The sequence below is a fragment of the Wyeomyia smithii genome, chromosome 1, assembly GCF_029784165.1.
Source record: "Wyeomyia smithii strain HCP4-BCI-WySm-NY-G18 chromosome 1, ASM2978416v1, whole genome shotgun sequence".
Taxonomy (NCBI): Eukaryota; Metazoa; Arthropoda; class Insecta; order Diptera; family Culicidae; genus Wyeomyia; species Wyeomyia smithii.
The window spans coordinates 117,525,393-117,543,932 of record NC_073694.1 but is presented as its reverse complement, the minus strand read 5'-3'; the positions used below and the strand labels follow the sequence as shown (position 1 = coordinate 117,543,932).

The following is an 18,540-nucleotide window of genomic DNA, read 5'->3' as shown; positions in this document are numbered from 1 at the left end:
TGGCCCCTGTGATCCAATAGCGCAGGCGAAGTAAACTAATTAGCAACTGAGGGGCGGCATGTAAGTTTCTCACATGGTAGCTACTAGCAGTGCCGATAGAGGGTTTGACGAGGGAAGAATAATTTGGTGCTTGCTGTCGTAAGATTGTTGCGAGTGAGACAGTCGTCCTCCTATTCGAAGCAACTGTTCGGGGCTCAAGAAAGGAGAGAACCACTTGAGTCGAGACTTGTTTGCTACTGGTTTCTGCTGCTGTAAAGCTGATACTTCTGGGGTGGGGTGTGCTGGGATTAGGGTGTGCTCTGCTTGGCGGATTTCATCGGCGGTGAGAATATGCGCAGTTGAGCGGAGTTTTGGGTTGAGTTTGTAGTTCTTTAACATTCTTTAGAAATATGCCGTTGCTTCAAGCAACCTTTGACAGTTGGAGAATCTGCTAACATATAAATCGACAAACGAAAGTGCAGTTGCTGCTGTGAAAGTGGTTATCGTTTTCCGCATTTCATTCGTACATTCTGGTGGTAGGTCGTCTTCTTGCTGATTCATTGGCCATGCGTCTTGTTCAAGGTGCAACCATTGTGGACCATTGCACCAGAGTTCGCTGCTAAGAATAATTTCAGCTGTGGTTCCTCTTGAAATATAATCAGCTGGATTTTGCAAACCTGCTACGTGTCTCCACGTGCATTTTTGGGTAGTCAACTGTATCTTCGAGACACGGTTCGCTACGAAGGTGTTCCATTTGGACGGAGAAGCCTGGAGCCAGCTTAACACAGTTGTCGAGTCAACCCAGAAAAAGGTTTCTGCGTTCAGGCGCAGAGATGCTAGTACCTTCTCGTATAATTCAGCGGCGAGAAGTGCCCCACACAGTTCCAGTCGTGGGATTGATCGCTTTTCAAGAGGAGCGACTCTAGATTTTGCAGTCAATAATGCAACATTTACGTGACCAGCAGAGTTTTCTGATCGAAGATACGCGCAAGCTCCGTATGCTAACTCAGATGCATCCGAAAACAAATGCAATTGCACTGAGGCCCAATTGAGACATAAGGCAAACCGATTGATGTTGAGTTGGTTTAGGAGGGGCAGCTGTGTGTGGTAAACAGTCCAGCGATTTTGTAGCGTTGAGGGTAGTTCCCTGTCCCAGCTCCATATACTTCCGTGTTCATCCTTTAGCGTCCATAGCGCTTGCATAAATAGTTTTGCCGTTGTCACAACCGGACCCACCAAACCAAGTGGATCGAAAAGTTGTGCAATATAAGATAGAGCAATGCGTTTTGTGAGTGCAACCGTCGAGTCCGGCTTAGGTAATTTAACATTATATTTAAGAATGTCAGTAGTGGGTTCCCAGTGAATCCCAAGTGTCTTGATGCATTGGTCACGGTCCAAGTCAACTGATTGCTGAATCGCTCTATCTTCAATTGGAATGTCCGCCAACACTGCAGGCTTGTTTGATGCCCATTTGCGGAGTTGAAAGCCTCCTCTTGCCAAAATCGTCTCAAGCTCATTTCTGAGAGTGATCGCGTCGGTTTCAGTGCTGCTGCCGGAAAATAAATCGTCCACGTAAAAATCCTTACGTAACACGCTTGCTGCTTCGGGAAAGTTATTCTGTTCATCGTCAGCTAGTTTCTGCAAAACTCGTGTGGCTAAAAATGGTGCGCTAGCCGTCCCGTAAGTCACGGTTTTCAACTCGTAAGTATCGAGAGGGTCTTCCGGTGAATTTCTCCAAATTATGCGCTGCAGAGGAGTGTCACGCTCATCAACTAAAATTTGTCGATACATCTGTTTAATGTCTGCAATTAGCATAACGGGATGGATTCTAGAGCGCATAATGATGGAACGAAGATCATCTTGTACGATTGGCCCCACTAACAATGCATCGTTCAGTGATGGGCCTTTGGGCGTTTTGCACGAAGCATCGAATACTACCCGTACTTTAGTTGTGGTGCTTTCTTCCTTTATAACCGCATGATGAGGTAGATGGTCGAGTGTCTTGAATCGTCGTGTGTAACACGTTGCATATGGTCTAAATCTTCATATTCGCGCATGAAATCACTATACTGTTTGCAGAGCGTTGGGTTTCGCTGGAGTCGGTTTTCAAGTAAATGGAATCGGCGGATAGCAGTTTTGCGATTATCACCAAGAGTTTCCAGTACGGTTTTCTTCAGTGGCAAACGAACCTTATATCGCCCTTCGGTAGTACGAGTTACTGTCCGTCGAAAGTACTCCTCGCATGCAGCTTCTTCAAGAGAATAACACGGTTCCGTGCTATCTTCCTCAATCTTCCAAAATCTTTCCATTAGCTGATGCACATCGGTGACAGAGGCGACATTTGCGATTATTGGAGATTGGGAGGAGCAATGAAGATTTTTTCCTGTGACTACCCAACCGAAAACGGAATTTACTAATGTTGGTAGGTCGTCGCCGAGGGCAATTCTACCAGGCACTCTAAAGAGTTCAAAGAATATTTCAGCACCGAGAATCAGATCGATCGGGTTTGATTTGAAGAATGCGGGATCCGCTAGTTGCACATCAGCTGGGATTTTACATGCTGACATGTTAACAGAAGTTGCTGGAAGATCGACAGTAACCTTTGGGAGTACGAGAAATTCGACAGTAGCAGAATAATCGGTAATACAAGAGCAGACTAGTGACGAAAATTTTCCTTTAGTCTGAGTTGCAGATTGGCCAATACCAGCAATCGGGATGGTAATTTTCTTACGCTGAACCTTGATCAGTTGCGAAAATGATTCAGTTGCGAAACAGCATTCACTTCCGGAATCCAAAAGTGCACGTGCAGCGTGCCGCGTTCCATTATCGTCGATCACAATCACCACGGCAGTGGCAAGCAAAACACTCGTTCGCTTTCGTGTAGCCGAAGCATGAGTAGTCGGTTGCGGCTGGATGGCAGAAAACGATATAGGTGGCAGCTCACCTTGCTGACTTGAAGACGACGGAATTTGAGCAGACACATTCGACGACTTACTTGGCAAGACTCGAGCTTGATTTTGGCATAATTGCGTGTGATGTCTACCTTGACATCTTTTACATGAACTAAATGAGGAACAATCCTTTCCGACATGACTCGTGCGCAGACAGTTTCGACAAAGTTGTAGCCGACGCACTTCCTTTTCCTTCTCTTGAATATCCATTTTCGCAAATTTAGCGCACATGTATAAGGGATGTTGTTCCGAACAAACGCTACACTTTCGAGACTGGAATTGGGTAGCCCCATGGCTCGCAAATGGACGGGAAGCTGGTTGCCTTTTGAGAAAAGCATTTGAAGAAGCCTCGGTTGTATTTCCGATAATGGTTTGCAGGACTGTAACCCTTCTTTGAATGAACGTTGTGAGATCGGGAAACGAAACCGTGTCACGAGTGGAAGAGTGCTCTTCCCAATCCCGTCTAGTCGTTGGGTCAAGCCGTGTGCTAAGCATGCGTATCAGCAAAACGTCCCAAAATTCTGTTTTTTCACCTAGCTGTTGAAGTATCTTAACGTTCGCCTCAAACTTCTCAACTAACGAATCGAGCTCAGTCGCCGATTCACGCTTAAGCGGAGAAAATTCGAAAAGTGCATCGACATATGATTGTTTCAATCTGGCTGTGTTCTGAAAGTGCTCAACTAACAGATTCCATGCGACCGGATAGTTGTTTGCACTGAGCGGAATGGTTTGGATTAGCTTCAAGGCATCACCGGCAAGAGACGAGCGAAGATGATAAAACTTTTGAATGTTGGACAAATCCTGTGACGAATGAACCAGCGAGATGTATAAATCGTGAAAGTTTAGCCAGCTATCGAGACTGCCGCTAAATATAGGTAGCTTTACATCTGGTAGGCGAATGTGCGAATTCGATGGAGGGTATTGAGCGGTTGAAATATTTGAAGGCGTTACGCTCGGTGTAGATGGCGATTTATTAACGGCAAGCAGAAAGCCTTTAACTTTATAATATTGGGATTCTATATCGGCACGTTGTTTGAGTTGATCGTCGAGGTTAGCTTCATCCAGCGATTCCAATTCGCACTGGATTTTGCTGAAATCTGTCCACAATGAAACAAGATTTTCAAGGCGCACCGGCACTTCTGCAACATCCCTGGTTTCATCGTAGCTGTCCACGAAGGTTTTAATAAGGTTGAAAGATGTGAGTATGCTGCGTTGGCGCAGCTTTAGAGTTTTTTTTCGCCGTTCCGTCGACATTGTTAAATCCGGAACTGCAAACAAAAGACCGCGTAGCTCAAACGAGACAGGATAAGGAGGTTGGAAAGCTAATTACCTTCTTGAGGCAATTTAATGCCTTGAATAATGAATCCCAGCAAAATGGCGAAGTCCAACGGCTAACAAATCGGCAGCTATCCGACTGGCAGGATTCCGATGATGGCGAATAAACGGAGTTCGACGTCCTATCCGGTTCGAAGGACCAATAGCGATAACTCAGGAGCTTATCAACTTAATTTTTTATAACTTAATTTTACAAATTCCTTATCCAATATAAATTGCTGACTGTGGTTCTTCACTGCGATGGTGCGAGCAAACACAAAGAGAGAGCGATGACGTTTCGAAGGGCCTTTTATATCTCCTATTGATCGATACTGATTTATCGATCTCCTCGATCGATTCAAGTTCAGTGGACAGGTTGTTCTGAGATCAAGTGGTCTAATTTGTCGTATTCGAAAACCGGTTGGAGAATACACTCTTATCGCGGGTATGCGATCAATTATATTAAAATATGTTATATTATATTATATTGTATTATTACAATAATTCAATTAAATCATGGTCATATCACTTATTAAAGTGAATCCTGATCGAAAAACCAACCCACTAACAAAAACTCCTTTCCGTAGTCTTTGTACGGAAGCAGAGGTATACTCTGTCTCTAACAAAGCAAAGACTGCATTCTAACATTCCTTCCTTATTGTAGGTTTCGTGCGACACTGGCACAACTCGAAATTCGTAGTTTCAAGAGAAACGGGATTGAAAAATTAGCGGGAAAAATTACTTTTATCACATCCACAATAACTATGAACAAGTTAAAATCTCTTTTTAACCTTTTTTGATGCATGTTTTTGATCTGAATTTCAAAGACACATCAGCTTATAACTCAGGTTTTTTGTGAATTTTGAAACAAGTCTTTGTGAAATAAAACTCAATCGTATTTGGCATTGTTTGACATCAAAATACCAAAATGGAAAATTCTTGAATTGTGCTGGTGTTGCTCGGAACCGACGAAATCCCCACCTGACTGTAAGGACGTGGCCGGCGGGAGGAAAGTGGTCACGGATATTTTAAAAATCTTTAAGGTATACATATAAACATTTTCATTATGCATTCTAAAAAACCAAAAGTTTTCAGGTCGTTCGTGTCATCAGGAAAATTATGGGAGAGTAAAATATCAAGTGATTATGCACCATAAAAAAAGTTGAAGAGGTTGTTTATAAGACACGACCGCAGAGGTAACGTAGAATACGACAGCCTGTCTTATGCCAATTAGAGATGGTCGGGTATGGGAAATTTGTTACCCGTACCCGACCCGTACCCGTCTAATCGAAAATTTTCAAACCCGTACCCGACCCGAACCCGATGTCTGGTTTGCTTAAAATACCCGTACCCGACCCGAACCCGAAAAATATCTATTACAACAACCCGTACCCGACCCGTACCCGAATGAAAAAAACGCCGAAATTGCTTGAACCCGACCCGTCCTGGAAAAATACCTGAGTACCTCGCACGTTATACGCACTGATTATCATATGTGGTTTCTCGAGGTGATGGCCGAAGTTAGACAAGAACCGAGTGTGAATGTGAACGAATGTTAATGAACCCAGAGTTCCAGGCGGATGGTCCACTATACGGAAGGGGTCCACTATTAAAAGTGCATGTCTGGTAGAGTTAAAAAAAAAACGACGAGTTTTATGTGAACATCTCAGCAAACTGAAATCTAAATATTATAATAAGGTCAAAGTTAATATTGTTTATAACTTGAGAAATTTGCATTTGCATTTGCCGAAAACCTTTAATTTTTGAGTACAGATTCGATGTCATCGATTCAATCTTAAAATCGGTATAACACAAATATTTCTGTACATGCGGCATCCCTGTTCACAGTGCAAACCAAGACTATGCTATCGCTGTCATATCTCATATACATATTTGCTTCGTACCAAACATCACAATGCACAGTGGGGAATCGGTGGCCACCCGCCTGAATTTTTTTTTACGTCAGGTGTTTCATAATATTTTTCCATTGTTGCTATAACATTTAAGGACTTTAATCCAAAATTTGGGTGCAATACCATGAGATCTGATTTTTATATGACTTTCGAAGTTTGGCATACTGACGTTTTTTGACATATGTTTAAAAAAAAATCATTACTTTAAAACGCTCCGCAGCTTCAATGACAGCTTGGATTTTTTTGGCGTCAAAGAAAAAGTTGATTTGTAGTTAGTGTGTATTACCTATTTTGTTTTAATTTAAAAAAAACCTTTTTTTTTCGCAAAATTTGGTTGATTTGAGGGGTTGTGCGAAAGCTATGTAATTTGTTTCTGTAAGAAGGACGCCCTGTGGCGTTGCTTGTGGTTGAAGAATAAATTCTATTTAATAAAAAAGTAAGGGGAAAAGTGCCAAAATCAATAAAAATTAGGTAACGTCAGCCTCAAATAAAAAATGGAATGGAGATTGGTGTTCAGCACTCCAAAATTAAGTAAATACCATATTTTTGTCGCATTTATCCACACTTTTTTTGCTTAGCCAGCCTTTGTATTAATTTGCCTTACTGTACAATGCTCCGCGGTTTCGCTGACAGATATGAAAAAAGCCCGGCAAAAATTCCAAATAACTCAAAACGGATGCAGGAAGAACTATTCACTTTCACATTAGAAAAAGTTAACACGATGTCATTCCCTTGGTGCAAAGACTGCCGACAACTGTCAGAATAGGTATTGGCCGATCTCTAGTTGAGTGAGAATGGGCAATTTCTTCTCCGATTTTTCCGATTATCGACACTAAGAAAACACCTAGGTTTGAAATGTTAAAAATTAAATTCTTATAATGCACGAAAATCGAATTACCTGTACCCGACCCGTACCCGACCAATTGAGAATTTTTCAAACCCGTACCCGACCCGAACCCGAAGCCTTGGTTTTTAAATTACCCGTACCCGACCCGAACCCGTAAAATATTTTTTGGCGTTACCCGAAACCCGACCCGAACCCGTCGGGTACGGGTCGGGTACGGGTTTCGGGTAAATACCCGTACCCGACCATCTCTAATGCCAATGTATTTCTTGGAATAGGTTTGGGAATACACTGAATTGGGGTTAATTCTTCAGATAAACTTTGAGGTTAATTGTTTTTGTCAATGCCATTTATTGACAAGTGAATATTTTTTCAACATGGCAAATTTTTTATTTAGTTTTGAATTATTCACAGTGATAATCAAATTCTACATGAGGTGATTTGTTAGCAATTACACTACCCGTCATAAGTTTGGAATCGCTTTACTGAGTATTGCAACACCCAGTTTGAATATTGCAACGCCTCCCGAAAAGTTTAACATCACCTGGAATAGGCGGATATCTCGTGTTTTTGACAACCTAGAAAGTTGCGGTTTTCAGCAAACTTGTTCCGAAGGTCAAAGGCTACTGTATGGTGGCCAATTCAGTGTGAAATTTTTCCGCTATGTGGTGCTAGTGGGCACATAATGAGTCGTATTTTGAACTTAACTAATCTCACGATTCCGACCTGCCAGAAAGTTGCGGTTTTCAGCAAACTTGTTCAGAAGGCTAAAGGCTTCTACATGGTAGACAATTTAATACTGAATTACCCCGCTATACGGCCTCGGGTGCATGCAGTTTTTTATATTTAGACTTCAACTTATTGCGTGATCATTACTACCCACAAAGTTGCGGTGTTCGGCTTGTGCCACAAGTTCTGGTCAAGCATATTACAGTTACAGTTACAGAAATTTGCCCATTTTGAGTGATGCTAAACTTTTCGGGGTGTTGCAATATTCAAACTGGGTGTCGCAATACTCAGTAAAGCGATTCCAAACTTATGACGGGTAGTGTATATATGAAAATTTCAACCGCTATACTGCTAGCTACGCACGCTATATAGCAAGCCACGCACTCTAGCCACACGCTCTATAGACATGCACAGACACGCTAGACATTCACACGTTATATAGCAAACCACGCACGCTATATAGCAAGCCACACGCGCTATAAACATGCACACACGCGCTACAGGCATGCATACACGCCAAACACATAAACACACGCTTTAAAGCAAGCCACACACGCTAGCCACACACCTTATATATTAGGGACACACGCTTCAAATATTCACACACGTTATGTGCATACACCCTGTATATACATACGCTGGATGATGGTGGCTTCTCAATCCACCTGTCGGTACGAGTCTCTTTCAGTTTCGGGTTGTTTTTTGCCCAACGATATCTGAATCGGATTACCGCTGGTGGGGTCCAACTCAGATCGAAGGGGAGCCGAACTGAAAGAGGTAGGACTGCAGCTAACCACTACCACCGCCGCTGTTGCCCGCTGCTGATCCACGCTGCCTTCGCCTACTGCCATCGGTGTTGATGTCCGATGCTGCTGCCTGCTGCTAGTAAACTGATTTGCTTGAGGAGAAACAGTCTCTTATATAGCCCAAAGAGTACATTCCCGGCTTACTAGGTACTCCATTCTGTCGTCCTATTTAGGAAAAGGCAGCAAGCGACCAATCAAAAATCGACATTTGCGTTTCGACATTGTTCAACAATTTTCAATATTACAATAGTTTGAACAATCGGATTACAATTTTCTGCATTTGGACGGATGCTTAAATGATTTTCCAATCGATTGCTGCAAAAATGATAGAAATCGGTTGGAAACTGACTGGGTTCAAAACGTTTGAAATTGGACAATTTTTGTGACGCTCTCGATGTTTTCGGTTTTGAAATTGGATCCCTGTATTGAAATTGGGTCCCTGTAATTGTTGCCGTAAGACTTATTCTACGTCAAAAAGAAAGCTAAATATATTTAAAAAATAAATATAATTTGACACCGTTCAGTCTATCTGAATGTAACCTAAGTTTTGTTTTGTTTTGACTGTTACCGGCACAAACCTCCCTCTCTACGCTAACATCGCATTTAAAACGGAGTGGTTTTCAATTCTAGAACTGAGCACTTTTGAATTCTGGAAATGGTTAGTTTTAAATTCAAAAATGAATAATTTTCTTAGCTTAGCTTAGTTCTGACTGTACATATCAATGGTTGCTACTCCGTGATGGGTCCGAGCCACTCAAGATGCACAATGAATCAACTGAAAGAACGACTGGGAGTGGTAATTCCTTCTCACTGTGCATCATTCAATAACCCGATTTTTATAGACCAATAACGGCGCCGGCCACGTCCTTACAGTCAGGTGGGGATTTCGTCGGTTTCGAGCAACACCAGCACAACTCAAGAATTTTCCATTCTGAAATTTTGATGTCAAACAATGCCAAATACGATTGAGTTTTATTTCACAAAGACTTGTTTCAAAATTCACAAAAAACCTGAGTTATAAGCTGATGTGTTATTGGAATTAAGATCAAAAACATGCATCAAAAAAGGTAAAAAAGAGATTTTAACTTGTTCATAGTTATTGTGGATGTGATAAAAGTAATTTTCCCCGCTTATTTTTCAATCCCGTTTCTCTTGAAACTACGAATTTCGAGTTGTGTCAGTGTCGCACGAAACCTTCAATAAGGAAGGAATGTTAGAATGCAGTCTTTGCTTTGTTAGAGACCGAGTATACCTCTGCATCCCTACAAAGACTACGGAAGAGAGTTTTTGTTAGTGGGTTGGGTTTTCGATCAGGATTCACTTTGATGAGTGATATGACCATGATTTAATTGAATTATTGTAATAATATAATATAATATAATATAATATAATATAATATAATATAATATAATATAATATAATATAATATAATATAATATAATATAATATAATATAATATAATATAATATAATATAATATAATATAATATAATATAATATAATATAATATAATATAATATAATATAATATAATATAATATAATATAATATAATATAATATAATATAATATAATATAATATAATATAATATTATATAATATAATATTATATAATATAATATAATATAATATAATATAATATAATATAATATAATATAATGGGGTGTGCTTCACAGGCTTCATTGATCGCAGAGCCTCAATGGCACTGAGACTATCTGTGAAGATGAAGTAGTGGTCTATGGGTAGGGTTTCGATGATTCCAAGAGAGTACTGAATAGCAGCAAGTTCTGCGACGTACACGGAAGCAGGAGCATCGAGTTTGTAGGAGGCGGTAAAATTTTCGTGGAAAACACCGAAGCCAGTGGACTCATCTAGATTAGATCCGTCAGTGAAAAACCTTTTATCATAACTAACATGTTTTAACTTATTGGAAAAAATCTTAGGGATCTCTTGGGGTCGCAATTGATCCGGGATACCAGAAATGTCTTGTTTCATGGTGGTGTCAAAGAATATAGCATTATTAGAAGTAGCTAAAAGTGCGACATTGGAGGAATCGTATGAAGAAGGATTAATATCTTGAGCCATATAGTCAAAATATAAAGTCATAAATCTGGATTGAGATTGAAGGTCGACCAACCTCTCGAAATTTTCAATTACTAATGGGTTCATAACTGTGCATCGAATTAGCAACCGGTAAGAGAGATTCCAAAAACGATGTTTCAACGGAAGAATACCCGCTAACACTTCAAGACTCATCGTATGGGTCGACTGCATGCAACCCAAGGCAATACGCAAACAACGATATTGTATTCTCTCTAATTTTATAATGTGCGTGTTCGCGGCGGAGCGAAAGCAGAAACAGCCGTACTCAAGAACTGACAATATCGTTGTTTGGTATAACCTTAGAAGGTCTCCTGGGTGAGCACCCCACCAAGTTCCGGTAATCGTACGAAGAAAATTAATCCTCTGTTGGCATTTTTGTGTCAGATACCTAATATGACAAGCCCAGGTGCATTTGGAGTCGAACCAGACCCCGAGATATTTAGCGACTAAAACCTGAGAGATCGTTTTACCCGTTAGTAGGAGCTGCAGCTGAGCTGGGTTATGTTTCCTAGAAAAAACGACCAGCTCAGTTTTCTCCGGAGAGAATTCGATACCCAGCTTAAGAGCCCATTCAGACAAATTGTCTAAGGTATCTTGCAATGGTCCTTGCAGATCGCTAGCCTTGCCACCAGTAATGGATACAACGCTATCGTCTGCAAGTTGCCTTAGCGTGCATGAATTTGCAAGACATTCATCGATGTCATTGACGTAAAAATTATATAAGAGAGGACTTAAACATGAGCCCTGGGGGAGGCCCATGTAATTAATTCGGGAAGTTGTCGAATCGCCATGTGAGAAATACATATGCTTTTCTGACAACAAATTGAGCAAAAAGTTATTCAAATTTGGTGAAAGTCCCTGCGAATGAAGTTTCGCGCTTAAAACTTCTACAGAGACAGAGTCAAAAGCCCCCTTAATATCCATGAACGCAGAAACCATTTGCTCTTTTCGAGCAAAGGCTAGTTGAATTTCAGTAGAAAGCAACGCTAGGCAATCGTTCGTCCCTTTGCCCCGGCGAAAGCCAAATTGAGTATCTGAAAGTAACCCGTTTGTTTCGACCCATTTGTCTAACCGTAAGAGGATCATTTTCTCCATTAATTTCCGGAGGCAAGAGAGCATCGCAATCGGCCTATATGAATTGTGATCAGAGGCAGGTTTCCCGGGTTTCCGAATAGCAATGACTTTTACCTCCCTCCAGTCATGCGGAACAATATTTAGCTCAAGAAACTTGTTGAACAAATTCAACAAGCGTCTTTTTGCAGAGTCGGGTAGATTCTTCAACAGGTTGAATTTTATTCTATCTAACCCTGGAGCCTTATTGTTGCACGACAGGAGAGCCATTGAAAATTCCAACATCGAAAATGGAGGCTCTTCCGTAGTTACTAATAACGCGTCGCGAAAGGTTTTCTGTTCCGGTACAGAGTCTGGACAGACCTTTTTGGCAAAATCGAGTATCCAGCGATCTGAATACTCCTCACTCTCATTCGAAACGTCACGGTTCCGCATGCGCCTGGCGGTATCCCAAAGAGTGCTCATCGCTGTTTCCCTGGACAACGCGTTTACGAACCGCCGCCAGTACCCGCGTTTTTTCGCCTTTACTAAGCTCTTCATCTGCCTGCCCAGTGCCTCGTACTTTCGAAGCAGGTTGACAGTGCCGTACTCCCGGTAGTCCTTATACGCCGCGGACCTTCGCGCGTACAGCTCAGAGCACTCTTTGTCCCACCATTTGTTGGGAGGGCGCTGTCTAATCGTTACCCCGGGTATCGGTTTCGTCTGAGCTTGAGTCGCGGCGTCGATTATCAAGCCAGCTAAGAACGCGTATTCTTCCTCCGGAGGAAGTTCCTCGTGAGTCTCGATAAATTGCGCTATAATAGACTCATAACACTTCCAATCAATATTACGTGTAAGGTCGTAGGAAATATTGATTGGGTTCGGGGGAGTTGAACCATTAGCAATTGATATAACGATTGGAAGATGATCACTACCGTGGGGATCGTTGATTACTTTCCACCGGCAATCTAACGCTAGTGATGTCGAGCAAAGGGATAGGTCAAGCACGCTTTCACGTGCTGGAGGATTAGGTACACGTGTCGCTTCCCCAGTATTCAAAACTGTCATATTGAAGTCGTCGATCAAGTTACAGATTAAAGAAGATCGGTTGTCGTCGTACAGCGACCCCCATAGCGAACAGTGAGAATTAAAATCTCTCAATATCAAAAAAGGCGCGGGGAGCAACTCTGCTATATCAGTGAGATGCTTCTGTTCAATCCGCGCGGATGGAGGCATATATAACGAAACAAGGCATAGGTCTTTTCCATTCATATTCGTTTGAATGGCAACGACTTCAATATTCGAGATCGAGGGGAGGTCGATTCGGAAGAAGGAATAGCACTTTTTAATCCCTAAAAGTACCCCTCCACCGTGTGAGTCTCGATCTCGACGAATAATGTTAAAATCGTGGAAATTGAGTTGATCGTTTGAATTGAGAAAGGTTTCACAGAGCGCAAATGCGTCACAATTGTATGTATTTATTGAATGAGAAAATAGATCGAATTTGGGGATGATACTTCTGCAATTCCACTGTAATACAGTGATAAAATTCCTAACCTCTTTCGCCGTATTAGTCATCGAAAGATATGATAGCTGAAATGAGGGGCCAAGTTGCTGCTAGTTGCATCAAAAAGGTTTTCACTGTAGGAAGAAGGGCAAGAAGAATATTTTGTAGGGGATCTGGTATGTTGAATGTTTTAAATGTCCAGTCCACAATATCAGAAAATTTTATGAACCCTTTTTCATTTTTATCTTCTGATCGAGAAATGGGTGCACGAGGGGTTTTTGGTGCCCCAGGAAGCGGTGGGTACTCCTGGTTTGATTTAAAATTAAAACCGGGAGGTACTTGCTTCGGTTTTTCTTCACCGCTTCCTTTTTGTGTTGGCTTATTGGTCATTCCGCTAGGTGTTATCTTGCGACCTTTGCGAGAAAGATTAGGAGAGTTGATCATTCTCCTCTTCCTAGATCCTTCTGGCATGGCATAAGAACACCCTTCGACGGGATCGTCAGATGTACCCTCATCGGTTGGCAAAAAGGAAAAGATGTTTCCTGTCGAGGGTGGCTCTTCGGCATTTCTGCGAAAGAGCGCTTTGATCGTTCCTTGAGGGAACGCTTTATTTTTTCCTCGCGCTGTTTGTACGCGGGACACGCCGAAAGGTCATGCCGAGTTCCCTCGCAGTAAAGACACTTTTCAGTATCCTCACTGCAAGCGGTCTCAGCATGATTGCCTCCGCACTTGCCGCAGCGTGCCTTGTTGCAGCAGTAGGTGGCTGTATGACCTAACTGCTTGCAGTTTTGGCAATGCATGACCCGCGGTACGAACAGGCGTACAGGCAGACGAACCCTGTCCAAAGAGATGTAGTTCGGCAGTGCGGATCCGGCGAATGTTACACGGAAGGAATCCGAAGGGAAGAATTTCTTCTTCCCTTCTTCGATGGATACTGAATGCAATTGCTTGACATCCAGTATCTTTACATCTTGAATCAGGGGGTTCTTGAAGCAGCCAACCCCGTGACGCAAAATGTCATCGACCGTGAGGCTTCCTTCGGTAACCACACCGTCGATCTCCACGTCCTTGGCAGGGATGTACACGCGGTACTCTCTCGTGAAGAGCTCGTAGCTAGCAATTGCGTTTGCTTGCTTCAAGCTACTCACAACAACTCGCAGTTTGTTCGGTCTAACCTTTGTAATTTCGGTTACGTCCGAAAACTGTTTTGCCAGGTCCTTGCCGATTTGAATTATATTTAGAGGCTTCTTTATGGGCCTGAAGTAAACTACGAACGGACCTTCCGAAGCATCTGGGTAAGCTTTCACCCGTGTTGCCGGTACCCTTGGTACGGGGCTAGGTAGCGGGGAAGGTAGAGGGGAATTGATGGGGGAGATCTCAATCTCTTCCCCAGTTGTTTCCACATCCAGGAATAGTTGCACCTGCATGTCGTCCATTTTGCGGGAGCGTTACGCTCTACCGCACACAAACGATAAATATTCGAATGTGGGGGGGGGGGGGGGGGGGTCAAGTAGTTGCTATTAAATTTTAAAAACAATTTTTCAAACTACAATGGATCAAAATAAAAAAAAGGCAGTAATACTAATACTAATAACAATAGTAATAATAATAATAATAATAATAATAATAATAATAATAATAATAATAATAATAGTAATAATAATTATAATAATAACAATAATAATAATACTATTAATAATAATGATAAAAATTCTAAAGTGAATACTTCACCGAACGTCTAAGTCACGACCTCACGGCTGATAGTAGGATTAATCGAGCGTCTCCGCAGAACAAACAATGACGATCCAGCTTCGTGTTGTGAAACAGTGGCCGTATCCTACACGCGACCTTGTAGATGCCACTTGTAGTTGACTTCCACTCGCTCGATCGTATGGTGGTCCGTGCTGCTAGCGGGGTAACAGCGGTGCGGGAGAATTATTCTTGCTGATATATCAGCTGCGTATCGGATCACTGGCGGGGTAGCCTGCCCCTACCAGTGTGCAGAAGAGGTTCTGCCGATAAACTACCGGCTATTGTTATCGCGCAGCACAAGAACTAATCGACAAAAAAAACACCCGTACGATAACTCGTGTATTGTTATTTTGCAAACTCAAACGGAGATGAACAATTTGCGTCTAATCGAGACGAAAGCAAACCAACGAATCGTATATAATATAATATAATATAATATAATATAATATAATATAATATAATATAATATAATATAATATAATATAATATAATATAATATAATATAATATAATATAATATAATATAATATAATATAATATAATATAATATAATATAATATAATATAATATAATATAATATAATATAATATAATATAATATAATATAATATAATATAATATAATATAATATAATATAATATAATATAATATAATATAATATAATATAATATAATATAATATAATATAATATAATATAATATAATATAATATAATATAATATAATATAATATAATATAATATAATATAATATAATATAATATAATATAATATAATATAATATAATATAATATAATATAATATAATATAATATAAAATAATATAATATAATAACGGGGAGAGTATCCTAATTCGGACCCCCAGAAAATCTTCTAGCTATGCATGCCAAGCTAACCTACCAAACCATGTGGGAAGAGGTTGGATGATAGTATATGCCTCGGGTAGCGTACTCACACAACAGGGCGCTATCCAGTTACAAGTTCTGCCTTTCCGCTTCTCTAAGTTCATTCGCATTCATCGATTCCATACATTTGTATGACACCTAACTTCTGATGCTGCACAGCAGGCGTCTTTTGCCGACCACACCACACTCATGTAACGGCACATAATGCCTTCACACTCCGTCGTGCTGTAACCCCACACCCACACCACAGTCCGGGTGTTTGGATTCTCAGCTACACGCGATGATGACGATCGATCATGCCAAGCACCGTATACGGGATGATACACTACGTGCCGGCTACGTGACATAATCATTCACCGCACCCGAGACATACACCACAGTCCGGGTGTTTGGATTCTCAGCTACACGCGATGATGACGATCGATCATGCCAAGCACTGTATACGGGATGATACACTACGTGCCGGCTACGTGACATTATCATCCACCGCACCCGAGACATACACCACAGACCGGCTGCTGGCTCGCACACTGACGAGAGCAGCAATAAGATGCCAACGTGGTAATCACACCAGCCTACCAAACCTTGTAGGAAGAGGTTGGATGATAGTATATGCCTCGGGTAGCGTACTCACACAACAGGGCGCTATCCAGTTACAAGTTCTGCCTTTCCGCTTCTCTAAGTTCATTCGCATTCATCGATTCCATACATTTGTATGACACCTAACTTCCGATGCTGCACAGCAGGCGTCTTTTGCCGACCACACCACACTCATGTAACGGCACATAATGCCTTCACACTCCGTCGTGCTGTAACGTGTTTCAAGTACATGGATGTAGCTATCTACGCACGCAAGCGCACACGATTCAACGACGTGCGCATATACACGCTGAACACGCATAAACACGCACGTCGGAAATCAACCACCGCAACCTCCAAGCAAGGGTAGTCTGCTTTTACCCATGCTGAGCAACCTAAGCTGAACAGCTAAAGCCCTTTGTCTCCCCGGGACCGCCGTTAGGCATTACTTCAGGGAGAGGGCCCGTCGTGCTTTTCGCACTTACCTCCATGGGTAGCAGAGCAGCCTATACAGGCCAGTTAGTTAACCGTTAACTAACTGGGGCACGTCGATGGTTTCCCGTCGATTGGTGCCCTGCAAAATACTAACGATCTGTGATGCTGCCGTGATGACCGCATCCCAGATTTCCCTATTTTCGCACATCCTACGCACTATATTCTCTGGCGTGGTGTCCATCCCACTTATTGCCAGCATTTCGTACCGTACCCGCTCGAAGCGCGGACATGTGAAGAACACATGCTCTGCACTTTCTTCCGCACCCGTACAAGCGGGGCACATAGGGGACTCGGCGTACCCGAACCTATGCAGGTACTGCCTAAAGCAGCCATGGCCTGACAGGATCTGTGTCAGATGGAAGGTTACTTCCCCATGGCGCCTATTAATCCAGCCTGCTAACTCTGGAATGAGTCGGTGTGTCCATCTACCTTTTGTAGTGTTGGACCACTCCCGCTGCCACCTGGCCATTGAGGATGACCGTATGGTGTTGCGAATACCCCTCGTGTCGCGTTGGTCGAAGCATTCTACATCCTCTTTGACGATGATGCTGATGGGCATCATGCCAGCCAGGACGCAAACCGCCTCGTACGACACTGTTCGGTATGCGCACGCGACCCTTAGGCACATTAGCCTGTACGTACTCTCGAGTTTGCCGCGATGGCACGAGGTACTCAATACCTTTGACCACACTGGTCCTCCATACCTGAGTATGGACGTGGTCACGCTAGCAAGGACTTTGCGCCTGCTGCTACGAACCGCTGAGCTGTTTGCCATCATGCGAGACAGCGCTGCCACAGCCATGGAAGCTTTCTTGCAGGTGTAATCGACGTGGCTCCCGAACGTGAGCTTGTCGTCGATCATAACCCCCAGAAGCTTCAACGAGCGTTTTGAGGCGATAGTGCATGTACCGGCACTAATCGATGCCTCCTGCTCAGACTTTCTGTTATTAACAACAATAACTTCAGTCTTATGGTGCGCTAGCTCCAGTTTCCTGGAGTGCATCCAGTCTTCCACTACGCGTATTGATAGCGCGGCCTTTAACTCTACCTCTCTAATAGACTCGCCATAGACCTCAAGAGTTATGTCATCGGCGAAGCCCACGATCACCACCCCTGGAGGGAGTGTTAGTTTTAACACGCCGTCATACATAGCGTTCCACAGTACCGGACCCAGGATGGAACCTTGCGGTACACCTGCGGTAACTGGAACGCTTTTCTGACCCTCGTTTGTGTTATACACTAGCACTCGATTCTGAAAGTAGTTGCCTAGAATTTCGTACAGCGACGTCGGCACTCTGAGACTCTGTAGCGCTAAGGCTATGGAGTCCCAGCTGGCACTGTTAAACGCGTTCTTCACGTCAAGCGTGACGATCGCGCAGTAACGAATGCCCCTCCTCTTGCGTTGGATTGCTATCTCAGCCGTTCTAGTGACGGAGAGAATCGCATCCACCGTGGACCTACCTTTTCGAAAACCGAACTGGTTGCTTGATAGACCGTTTTCACTTTCTGTATATTTCACCAGTCTATTGAGGATTACCCTCTCAAGCACCTTGCCCGCCGTGTCCAGCAGGCAGATTGGTCTGTATGCCGATGGGTCACCTGGTGGTTTCCCAACCTTCGGC

General features: G+C 42.6%; 2 protein-coding genes across 2 annotated transcripts; both read right to left on the bottom strand.

The window, feature by feature from the left end:
• Positions 1-381: 381 nt before the first annotated feature.
• LOC129717128 (uncharacterized) lies at positions 382-1,770 on the bottom strand. The gene has a single exon (XM_055666973.1). The coding sequence runs from the start codon at positions 1,768-1,770 to the stop codon at positions 382-384; it is 1,389 nt and encodes a 462-aa protein (XP_055522948.1).
• Positions 1,771-1,946: 176 nt separating this feature from the next.
• Positions 1,947-4,184, bottom strand: LOC129717127 (uncharacterized). The gene has a single exon (XM_055666972.1). It carries the CDS (start codon positions 4,182-4,184, stop codon positions 1,947-1,949), a length of 2,238 nt encoding a protein of 745 aa, XP_055522947.1.
• Between the last annotated feature and the right edge of the window lie 14,356 nt (positions 4,185-18,540).

Excerpts from the sequence above, each read along its gene's own strand:
- LOC129717128 (XM_055666973.1), bottom strand. The coding sequence starts at position 1,770 with ATGTATCGACAAATTTTAGTTGATGAGCGTGACACTCCTCTGCAGCGC.
- LOC129717127 (XM_055666972.1), bottom strand. The coding sequence starts at position 4,184 with ATGTCGACGGAACGGCGAAAAAAAACTCTAAAGCTGCGCCAACGCAGC.